This window comes from Dendrobates tinctorius, unplaced genomic scaffold (assembly GCF_039654945.1).
Source record: "Dendrobates tinctorius isolate UK_male_01 unplaced genomic scaffold, ASM3965494v1 ptg000192l, whole genome shotgun sequence".
In the NCBI taxonomy this organism is placed as follows: Eukaryota; Metazoa; Chordata; class Amphibia; order Anura; family Dendrobatidae; genus Dendrobates; species Dendrobates tinctorius.
This window is the reverse complement of record NW_027361859.1, coordinates 7,192,439-7,204,476: the sequence shown is the minus strand read 5'-3', so window position 1 is coordinate 7,204,476 and position 12,038 is coordinate 7,192,439. Positions and strand designations below refer to the sequence as shown.

Below are 12,038 nucleotides of genomic sequence, written 5' to 3'. Positions count from 1 at the left end.
AATCGCTTAAATACATTATCCAACTTTTTGATGCTTTTGCAGTTTGGGAAATCATGTTGGGCAGCTTTATTTTGTGAACAGCTAATCGAATCTAAAAATGTTTAAACTCACATGAAACCATGAATTTCAGAAAATAGGACTCGTATTTCCAAAGATCGATCTGCTCTTCTCTGATATATATGCATAATTGATGTGAACTGCACAATCTACTGGGTCACTTTAATTAATATGGTGGAATTACAATTTTTTTTACCTTTTCACTTCACTTGGGATTATTTTTCACCCATTTTTCAGCTCATTATGTGGTAAAATGAAAGGTGACTTTCAAAACTAAATGTCATCCTGCAAAAATCATTCTCTCATTCAGTTTTGTTGATGCAAAAATAACATATTATGGTTCTTGGAAAGAGAGAAAAAAAATGAAAAATGGCCCTGAGTCCAAAAGGTTAGGAGGTGTCACATAGAGGACATCCCAGGAATATACATTACACATCAGCAGGGCGAGTGTCTCCTGCATCTCCTCGCTCTCCGCACAGGTCATTAGGATGGTCACCTAAGGCTCTTTCTAGCCTGGAGGGGATGGATCTGAGGAAACCGTGTTGGAAATCCGGTGTCATAAACACATAAATGATTGGATTCAGGCAACTGTTCAGACAAGCTAGGCTGATAGTGATAGTGTGTACTATATAGAATGTTATGTAATATCCATACAAGGGTATTAGTGGCAAGATGTAATATGGAAACCAGCAGATGAAGAAACACGATATAACAGCGGTGATGATCCTGGAGGATCTCTGAGATCTCTGGGATCTCTTACTTTTGCTAAGTTTGTAGAAAATGGTGACATAAGAGGTGACGATGATGAAAAATGGGATCACGCACATTATAATGAATCTGATTCGCTGAATGGTCAGATGTAACTCAATGTTATAAGGAGACGTGTAATAATATACACACCATTCAGCTAGAGAACCTACACTGTATGTATATACATAATACAGCGCACCGGCCACAGTGACGCTCAGCCCCCAGATGATCGCTGCACTGATTCTCACCTGGTTACAAGATCTATGAAGTTTGGCCCAGAACGGCCACATGACGGACACCCAGCGGTCAATACTCATGGCCGTCAGGAGGAGAACACTGGCGCTCATGTTCACATGAAACAGAAAAATGTTCACTGTGCAACGTGCAAAATCTAAGCGCTGTAAGAAAACTGCAGCCCAATCAGCAATTCTCAGAGGGAGAGATGCGCAGCACAGGAAGTCCGCGATGGCCAGGTGGAGGAACCACACGGCACTGATTGTGTTCTTCATCCTGAAACCAGCAATCCAGATGACTAATCCATTACCGATAATCCCGAGAGCAAAAACAATGCTGTATAATGTAATGGACGTCTTCTGCATCATGTTTTCATAATAATAAATTATCTTGTTATACTCGACAGATGACCTGAGAAGACAGAATAGGGCAGACATTAGGGGAATGAAGACTTTATAGTTTCATCGGTTTCTCCCTTGTACATGGAGGACGGGGGCTGACATCTCAGTGGGATCACACTGTGGAGCTAGAGGTCACATCACCATATTCCCCCATTGTATAACAGGAGATAACAGGACATATTGCCCTTTTCAACTTTTTATTTGCCCAGTAAACACCTAAGAAGCTTTTGCAATTCCTGTGATAAAATGTAGGAAGAGTAATATGACTAATCTGCAATACATTTGACCATTGTGACACAGTCACTGTCAACGTGCTGGAGGGGAGATAAGTATCGCTGTGGTTATTGACTTCAGTGATAAAAAAGCAGAAGTTTTCCTCTAGCACATTAAGTGCTGTAAGGGGTTAACAGCAAATTAATTTAAATGGTTTGGTTTTTGTGGACAACCATAGAGTAGGTGGGAGGTTGTTCACCTTATCTCCACCCCAGGGAGTGGTCTGGGGCTTAAATAGCTGGCCTCCAGAGGCACTCTGGGTTCAGTGTCTGGAGAGGAACTATCCATAGAAGTTTTTTGCTTTTTGTTTATACATGAACCGTGGGTCCTGCTAACACTGAGCGGGGAGATCCCCACTAGAAAAAAGACTGTGTTTTGTGCTACCATTTTGTTTTGTTTTGCTGTTTTTGCCCAGAGGGCTGTGTTTATTTTTCCTTTCAGCTTACTTTATGCTGCACCTAATAAACCAAGGACATTTTTAAACAGACAGTGTTACCGTGTCTACCTCCGCATACAGCTGAGTGAACCGATTTACCACAGGTAGTGTTAGAAGTGCAGGCAACTTTCCCAGAGGCTACTGCATGTCCTGGGTGAAGATGCCACAAGTCAGCATATGATATCAGGCAAAATGAAGGACCTGCTTAAGCATTTAGTATAAGCACAGCAGCAACATCACCAACATCATCATCAGCAGTTACAGCAGCAACAGATGGCATAACAAGAGACCAGTAAGCTGCTTTTACAACAGATGCAACAGCAGCACCAGCAGCAGATTGACTTGTTCTCAGAGGCAGTTCTTGGAAGGCTGGCAGCCCCTCCCCCAAATCCAGGTGTTGACACATATGTCCAGAAGGCGGTTAGACAAGCAATGCAAAAAATTACTCCAGGTGATGATATGGAAGTATTTCTGACTGTTTTTGAGAGGGTAGCAGAGCATGAGAAGTTACCACCAGAGCAGTTGGTGGAGGTGCTGGCACTCTATCTAATTAGTGAGCCCCAAAAATCTTTTTATGATTTGGCGTTACAGGATGCACAAGAGTATGCCAAATTAAAAACTGAAATTTTGGCACAAGCGGAATTGACTATATCAGTCAGAGCACAAATGGGTCACCACTGGGCGTATTATGGGGACAAACCATCTCAATCCCAAATGTTTGATCTACTTCATCTTGTACAGAAGTGGTTGTAGCTAGAGTCCTCCATTTCAGCCCTGATGGTTGAATGGGTGGTCATGGACAGATTTGTTCACTCACTTCCTAGGTCGATGCAGACCTGGGTTGCCCAGGGAGATCCCAGGAATGCAAACTGTTGGGCCTAGTGGAACAGTAACAGGTGGTGGAGAGGTCTCTAAGAAAACCAGAGGATGATGCCTTCCCATACTGGTGTACCCAGCGTGAGCCTGAGTCCCAAAAGAGGGATAGTAGAGCCACCACTGGGAGGGGTCCTAGATCCAAAGGATTGCTGAGGGGTTGTCAAGGGCCGTTGGTAAAGACTTGCTCTGCTGGAGATGTCACAGTCTAGGACATATAGCCGCCCGTTGTCCTTTGTCATCCAAAGAGATGGACTGCAGCCTAGGGAGGCGCTACATGTACTATACCTATCCCACCTGCAGTGTGGACTTTCAGCTCGATAAGGGGCTGCAGGGATATGACAGCAGAATTTGCAATATTCGCCAATTTGTTCGTCGAATATTGGCCAAACACAGCCAAATGTTATTGAAGTCAATGGGAAGCAAAAACAAACACATACATAACACCTTCAAACGGGCCCAAAAGCTGTCAAAACACAACAAATTAGGGGCAGACAATACCAAAGTGGCATCAATTTCGCCAGAGTAGAACTAATTTAATGGTGAACGACACGTCTTCCACTACAGCCAACCCAGCAGATGGACACCCAACCAGGAGTCTACATATTTCCAAAAATAAATAAATTTCAATAGAGTACAACTAGTATAATGGAGACAGACACTTCTTCCACTAAAGCCAACCCAGCAGATGGAGACTGTAACGGGCAAGGTTGTGAAACCATTGTACCGTAGCCCTTGGAAAGCCTGGAGGGCCCTAACAAATCTGACATAGGATAAGCACTAGCAGGCGAAAACCATGACCGAAGGAGAGACAAGGATGTGGCAACAGATGCTACTCCATAGCTGACCTACAGAGGGTGGCAGCTGGCCCCCTTGAGCGGGTAGGATGGTATGGCCCGAATGCAGGCAGGTACTGTAGGGACACTGGAACCATGGGTGCAGATGGGAATGGCTGAGAAACACAAAAGTTCTGGTAGGTGTGGCCTAAACCGGGTGTTAGAAAGATGGGCACTGGCAGATGCGATCTAGAACAGTTGATGGAAAGGAGAGCACAGACAGGTACGAGCAGACAGGTAAAGGGTAAGCAAGCAGATGGGTGGACTTTGGGAATCTGAAAACTAGCAAACATGCAAGGCAAACTAAAAACATTGCTCAGGCGCCTCTATATTGGAGGAGGAGCCTTAAATAGAAAGTGTCGCCCAGCAATTGGCGCGCCATCCCTTTAACAGAATCTTTCTCCCATCTCTCCTATGTGGATAGGCTGAGAAGGAGGGAAAAGGGAGGAAGGGATGGAGGAGGAAATAAATAGTAATCATCATGGTGGAGGCAGAGAAGTGTTGGTTATAGTATTTGGTTGTTCACCTTGCTAGACCCGTGCTATGAGGAGAACCTTGCATCTCTCCTTCCTGAGGTGGAAGTGTTTACTAAAATGGTGCTGTGAGGACACAGCATTGTATATTAATTAATCAATCTTCTATTTTTAGCAAGCCAGAAATAATAGCCTGTTATCTATATGTTCACTTTTGAATTTATGTGTTTCTTTCTGATTGGTCAAGAAAACAGACTTTTGCTTGTGTAAACCTGTAATATTGACTTGTATCTTGACATTTGATATAACATATTGTGCTCTTATCCTTGATGACTAGCGATGTTTACTGATATGCTAATTATGCATTGTCTAGGCCAGATAGTTTGCTAACTATAAGAGAATTTTTTTATTTTTATTTTATTGGTTCCTAGGGCAGAAGTACTATGAATACAGTCCTGATTATGGGGTAAAACTGCAATTCTTTAGACCAGTATACAAAAAAACACCGGCACTCCAGAGAAAAACAGAGGAGAATTGGTGCTCAAGTAAGGTTTCCAACCCATAGATATATACAAAATTTCTTGGCACTCAAAATCGGAGAAGCAATTTTTTCTTTATTGTGCATCCAGACAAAAATAGACTCATATCATATGAACGTTTTCGGTCCAACAACGGACCTTCATCAGAAAGGTCTTTTTGTTTCTTTAGAGTAGACTGTTTATTTTGTAATGACTGGAGCTCGAGTCTATCAAAGGGGCTGGATACAATGTGACTGGATGAAGCAGGCCTTAGGGAGAGAGAAGCCGCGCTGTCTGGAGCAGTATCTGCAAGGGGCTGCAGCGCTAAGAGGCTACTGAAACAATCCAGGGTGCCGCCTCTCACAAAAAGACCTTTCTGATGAAGGTCTGTTGTTGGACCAAAAACGTTCATATGATATGAGTCTATTTTTGACTGGATGCACAATAAAGAAAAAATTGCTTCTCCGATTTCTCCAAGTAATTTTGTATATGCAATTCTTTAGACGTTATATCCAGAGTTCAGGAAGATACATAATAGCTTGTATTTTCAGAAATTTCCATCCTTAATTTTCCCTAAATTTTAAGTCCTCTACCTTATTAAATTGAAATTGTGACTGTACAAACCACAGGCAACATGAATCAGAGCCGGGCTGCACTATTACAGCCAGGTATGTTTTTTCTGAAGCTCTCCAGCATTTTAGAGAAAGTAAAGCTACAACATTATAGCCAGAACTAGACATGTCCGGGACTGACCCTGGCCGGCTTTTCCCAGTGCAGCTTCAGGTGATTGAGAAGTCTCTCCCATTTATATTTAACCAGAAAACCCCTAAAGAAGAACATCTAAAGCCCCTTAGTAGAAACATATTCTGATGTGACAGACCTGTTTGGCTGTGGATGCAGCAGATCTGGGCATGTCTGTTCCTTTCTATAGGAACTTTTGCAGAAAATGTAAATAATATTGTGATGTAACACTGTCTTCCCAGTAAATTATTGCAGTGAGGTTCTCTATGTCCGGCTCTGGTCACATCTGTTATTATACAGGAGCCACAGCGCAGAGCCGAATCCTCTGCACCACAGACACCAGTTAGTCCTGATGGGCGACACTGAGGGCAGAGGGGCTTGATGGGTTCTCCAGAGTTTCCATCATTATGGGAGGAATAATCGCTGCAGGTAGAGATGATTTATCCCCATGAATATGGATGTAATCGGGGTGGAGGCTCAGATATAGATGAGAATGGAGTCTGCACTGATGTCTCATGAGAAATACAGAATTAGGAATAAAAACTTACCTGTTGTTGTAGTACAGGGTTGTGTTAGATGTGGTCAGATTATCAGCAGCATCGTCCATTCTGAGGAGTCACCTACAGTAATAATAATACAACAGACCATGTAATCACCGTATCTGTACAGTAGGATTCTTGTGGTAAAGGAGCTCTCCAGCCATTGTTTCCTCATTGTCCCCCTGTTAGGAATCAGTAATGTGTGTAGCGAGTGTATTACGTTACTGACCAGTCACCTGCTTTTGCTGTTTCCCGCTTTCTTTGCCTCATTCCGAGTCTCATAGACTAACACTGAAAACTGACATTCGGACACACAGAAGTGGAGTGAAGCCGGAGTAGACTGGAGCAGCGCTGGAAACGGCAGATGACGGCGGCTGGTAAGTAATGGAATACACTCTCTACACACATTACTGATCACTAACGGGGGGACAATAAGCACATCGGGGGCTCCTGTAATCACACGTGTCTCCAGCTTACACTATGGGGGGATTTATATAAAGCCGGCTGGAGTAAGATGAGCTGCACGCTGTATAGTTATAGTTCTTGGTACCAGAATTCAGAAATATTGGTGCTGGGGAAAGCTTAGAAAATGTGTGGAATATTAATATTTTGTTATTTTATATGGAGGGCAGGGACAGTTTACCACAAACCTACCTATCTGTGCAGCAGACATGTCTCCAAGAAAAGGAACCTGTTATTAACAAAGCTGAATCCCACTGCTTATAAAGATATTATTAGTGATGTGCGAGCATGCTCGTCACTGCTCATTACTCGCTCAAGCATCAGCGTGCTCGAGATGCTCATTACTCGGCGAATATTCTTTGAATGTTCAAGCGAAAGCTCGAGTTTCCTTCTCGCATATTTGTAGCTTTTTAGACAACCAATAAACATGCGAGGATTGTCTGCCAGCCACTGTAATGCCATAGCCATCTTGGTTGTGGCATTACTGTAATTGGCTGGCAGCGTAGCATCATCAGGACTATATAAGACCTGTGACCCCATGCTCAGCACACTGTAACCAGGAAACAGGCAGGGAGTATGGAGAGGTGCTAGTGAATTAGAGAGAGAGAATTAGCTGCATAAAGGCATGGATTGGATTAGACAACAGTTATATTTCCTTCAACAGCCCTTATTAGGGCTAAATATAATCAATATTAATACTGCTGCTGGCATCATTTAGGGAGAGATTATAGTTAGGGGATAGTATAAGACAGGATAGGGTTAATTGCACTTTTCTGCTGGAACTCATACCAAAAGCCCTTCTTGGGGGCTAATAACATTCTTTATGCTCTTTACCCTGCAAGTTTTTCTGAACAGGGAAATATTATACGCCATTTATACTGCTCCAGTTGTACGTCAAAAGCCCACAGCCTTAGTTGGATCTCAATAGCATCGCTATATTGCTCCTGCAGTGTAACCAGTCCATCTGAGGTGGGCAAATTTTTCTAATAGTAATCCTGCAAATTGTTTTCAGCAGAGAAATATTATACTCCATTTATACTTCCCCAGTTGTGCATCTAAATAAAAAAGACAGACTAGTTTGGTTAAAAATAGCATTGCTATATTGCTCCGGCACTGTAACAAGTCGATCTGAGGTGGGCAAATTTTCCTGTGATAGTAATCCTGCAAAGTTTTCTCAACAAGGATATATCATATAGAATTTAAGATGGGCAAGGCACTTGATAAGGGACAGGAAAGTGGACTTAATGCTGATGGTGAGCACAGAGGCTGAGGCCGTGGACAAGGAGAAACTGTGCCTGCTATGGGAGCACAACAAACACACACATCATGTCGACCTAGATTCCTGTCCTACTTTGCAGGGGTGTGCGGAACACCACTCTTGAAGCCAGACCAGTGTGAAAAGGTTGTTGGATGGATAGCAGATAACTCTTTCAGTCACTTTTCCTGCTTCACCCTGTCTTCCACACGGTTCAGTCTCAGTAGCTGTGATTCTGGACCACATAATCCTCACCCTCATCCTCCTTACTCCCACCATGCTGGATGCATTGAGACAAGTGATCCCACACATTAACACTCCAAAGTGCTGTTCACATTTCCATTTATAGATTTTGGCCTCTCACTCTGCCCGTTTCAAGTGGGACATGAGGCAATTGCAAGTAACTATGCCCAAATATTTAAGCAGCCAAGCTGAAGAAGGCAACTGTGGGAAAGCACAATTACTGTTGCAAGAGGGGGATGATTATGAGACACAATTGCCAACTAGTGATGTTCTTACATCAGCAAGTCAGGAGGAAGACCAGGGTGTGGAAGTGGAAGACAAGGTGGTGGACGATGAAGTCACTGACTCAACCTGGGAAGGTGACATGCAAGGCAAGGACAGTAGTACACAAAGGGAGGGATCCCCTGACGAAGGTACGCCGAAACGCGCGTCGGGGCTGGCACATCCTGGGGACAGAAACAGCTGAAAGGTATTTACACTGTCCACAATTATATTTATTTTTATTGTATATTATAAGTCCTGATTTATTACACTATTGTGGCACATTGCACTTCAATTGTGGCAGCTCATTTATTATAAATTATTTGAGCACTCGTTTTGTGCTTTCACATATATTTTAATAATTTTTTCTTTTGCACACGGTTCCTGTTTACAATTGTGGCACATTGCACTTTATTGTGTGGTAATACATATTTAGTTATTATATATTTTTTAGCGTTTTTATATATATTTTTTCACAGTTTTTTCTTGCCTGCACATATTATATGTTTGCACATAAATTTATTACACTCGCACTAGCAATTTTTATATGTGCTTTTATATATACATATATATTATATTCATATATATTTTTGGCTTTCATTTTATACTGTGTGATATTATTGTGGGTGCTTTTTATTGAGTGATTATTGCTGTCCCCAGGCTGTGCCCTTATTTGGCATTGGCCTCCCCTTACCATTTATTTTAAATATACATATATATATATATATAATATTGTTGGATATCTAATAAAATAAAAATCTTTATTATTGGACATTGTTCTCGGTTTCTTCGCTTTCTTCATCTTATTTTCCTGAGTTGTCTTTTTTATTCTTTCCATGGTGCACTATTCTGATTATTAGGAGATTTTATATTGCACTTTCCTTGAGTCATTTTATTTTATTTTAAAGGGAGGGATCCGCAGAACACCACAACAGGCAGGAAGAGGCAGTGGGGTGGCCAGAGACAAAATGCGGGCAACTGATCCACAAAGCACCCGCCTACTTGGGCCGAACACCAGGTTCAAGAAGCAGTGTCTGCGGGTGACACCACTGCCTCTTCCTCTGTTCTACATGCACGCCAATCCCCTGTTCATGATGTTGGCGAAGATGCCTCCCACCCTGCACAAGTGGTTGCACTTTTGCAACCACCGTCAGCAACCACATCCACATCATTGCCCCAGCGCAGCGTTCAGTTATCCCTACCCCAGTCCTTGGAACCAACCGTAAATATACAACCACCCACCCACCGACAGGTCACAATACTAAACAGCAACATTTCCAGTCTGCTTGCCCTGGAAATGTTGCTGTTTAGGTTTGTGGAGACAGAAGCTTTCCATAATCTCATGATGATGGCTGGGGCTTGAGTCCCGATGTGCCGTCCACGCCTTACACAAGCAAATGTCTTATAATATCCGCAATGTCCTTACCAACGCAGTTCCTGGGAAAGTCCACTTAACCACAGACATGTGGACAAGTGCTTGTGGCAGGGGCAATGAATTTCCCTGACGGCACACTGGGTGAACATTGTGAAAGCCAGGACCCAGTCGACTCCTGGAATGGAGCACATAGTTCTGACATTGAGAATTGCTGGCCCTGGTTCAATCAGGGTTTTCCCCACCTTCTACAGCAGTTCCTGCACCTCCTCCTCCTCATTCTCACCCTCCATCTAAAAAAAGTCAACATTAGTAGCAAGCTGGACGCACTGCAGCACTGACTCGGCCAAGAGGCAAAAGGGTCTGATGAAGATAATCTGCTTAGGTGACAAATGACACATCACCGCATAGTTGTTGAAAGCTTTAACAGACCAGACTGTTCTGTGTCGATTTACAACTTCCAGCTCACTGATTGGTTTGCACTGTCATTATGTGTTGAAACTCAACATTACATATGTTGGCAAGGCTTTGTAAGCAGCAGAGAGCAGTAGTTGAATACCAGCTGCAACATGCCCGTCGGTATTCCAGTCAGCCTCCGCACATAAGAGCTGATGAGTGGGCATGGATTTCTGACACCTGTGCAGTTCTCCAAAACTTTGAGAACTCAACCTAGATGGTGCGCGGCGATGACGCCATAGTCAGCATCACCATCCCGCTTCTCTGTCTACTGAAATGCTCACAGTTCACAATTAAAGAGAAAGCTTTGCATGAGGAGCACATTGAGTAAGAAACTATACTGGGTGACGCTACACAGCCCAGCCTCGTCTCATCTTCTAAACGTGAATTGACTGATGATGATGATGAGGAGGAACAGGAGCTGGTTGCCTGCGCTATAGACAGTACTCCCCACACCACCTTCGTCCTGTCTGTTCAGTGAGGATGGCCTGAAGGCAAGGAGGAGAAGGAGGATGAGGGCAAGAAGGAGAAGATGGACAGTCATCCTCTTGGTGGGGTCATGGAATTCTTGGCTGTTGGCAGGCTGACACACATGGCTTTGAGTTTATGTTCCACTGCTTTCCATTTTGGCCAAGACTATACTTACTGGTTGTCACCTTTCTAGACCCATGCTACAATGAGAGCTTTCCATCTTTCCTTTCCATGGCGGAGAGGTCTAATAAAATGTAGAGAAGAATGTCAGGGCACCAATTCCTGAAGCCTTTTTTTTAGTGTCTGAATGACCCATACAGCTATTTCACAACCTCGTGCACTGAACTTTTCAGGGTGGTGAAAGATCCAAAACATAATAATCTTTCAAGAAGAAGGAATGTCAAGACTCACCCAGTCTGCAGGTAAATCAGTCCATTTTAAGGCAATGTGCAAACGTAGATTTTTTGGTGTGCGGATTTTGTAGAGAAAACCGCAGGTAAATCCGCAGGACAAAAGTCTTGCGGCTTATCTGCGGTTTTGCCCTGTGGTTCTACACCTCATAATGGATGAGGTGCAAAATCCGCACCGTGTGCACATACCCTTAATTTCTTAACATCCTGGACAATATCATAAAGTATGTAATATTGCAATTGCAGGTGCAGGGATTTCAGAAGAAAATGTAAGACATGGCAGTCTCTCATGGCATAAGACATGAATTGTCTCTCTATGCCTTGTAGGTCCTGACCTGCTCTGCCTCTAGCATTTTGTCAGAGCAGGTTTTTAGTGCCACCGCGGGTATTATAACCGATAGGTCCATCCGCCTGCCAATTGAAAATGCTGACAAGTTGATGCCTATCAAAATACAAAAGGGCTGAATTGGCTCAGACTTCTCAACACCACCAGATGATGGCAGTGTAACATGAACTCAAATCATGTTTTTCTTTTTCTGGTCTATTCCCATGCACCACTTCCCACCAAAACATGGTTATACGCACCAGAATTTCAGCTTTTTTATGTCATCGTCCTCCTCCTGCACCACCATATCAACAGGATGAACATGCTACCCTCATTATACCTTTTTTAAGGTTATTTATGATGCTCCCAGTAAGAATTTTTAGAGGCCTACCTCTAACATTTTTTTATATACCGTATTTTTCGGACTATAAGACGCACCGGACCATAAGACGCACCCTTATTTTCAGAAGGAAAATAGGGAAAAAAATAATAATGTGTCAAATAGGGGTCCGTCTTACAGTCCGAATTCAGCTTACCTGGGAAGGGATCCGGCACAGGTGGAGAAGTAGTCACAGGGGTCATTCAGTGGTCCAGGCTCTTGCGGTGGCGGCGGCTCTGTGCTGGGGCAGCTGCGCTGGGGCGGGTGGGCTGT

The 12,038-nt window shown here is 43.3% G+C and overlaps 1 protein-coding gene across 1 annotated transcript; it reads right to left on the bottom strand.

Annotated features, from left to right (window-relative positions):
* Window positions 1-485: 485 nt before the first annotated feature.
* Window positions 486-6,199, bottom strand: LOC141055819 (C3a anaphylatoxin chemotactic receptor-like). Its single transcript, XM_073552533.1, has 2 exons — window positions 6,141-6,199; window positions 486-1,452 (listed from the first exon to the last, which is right to left on the bottom strand). Exons 1-2 carry the CDS (start codon window positions 6,197-6,199, stop codon window positions 486-488), a joined length of 1,026 nt encoding a protein of 341 aa, XP_073408634.1.
* Window positions 6,200-12,038: the final 5,839 nt, after the last annotated feature.

Coding starts and splice junctions, on each gene's coding strand:
- LOC141055819 (XM_073552533.1), bottom strand. CDS start 6,199: ATGGACGATGCTGCTGATAATCTGACCACATCTAACACAACCCTGTAC. Junction 1,453..6,140: donor ACCCTGTACTACAACAACAG/GTAAGTTTTTAT, acceptor CTGTCTTCTCAG/GTCATCTGTCGAGTATAACA.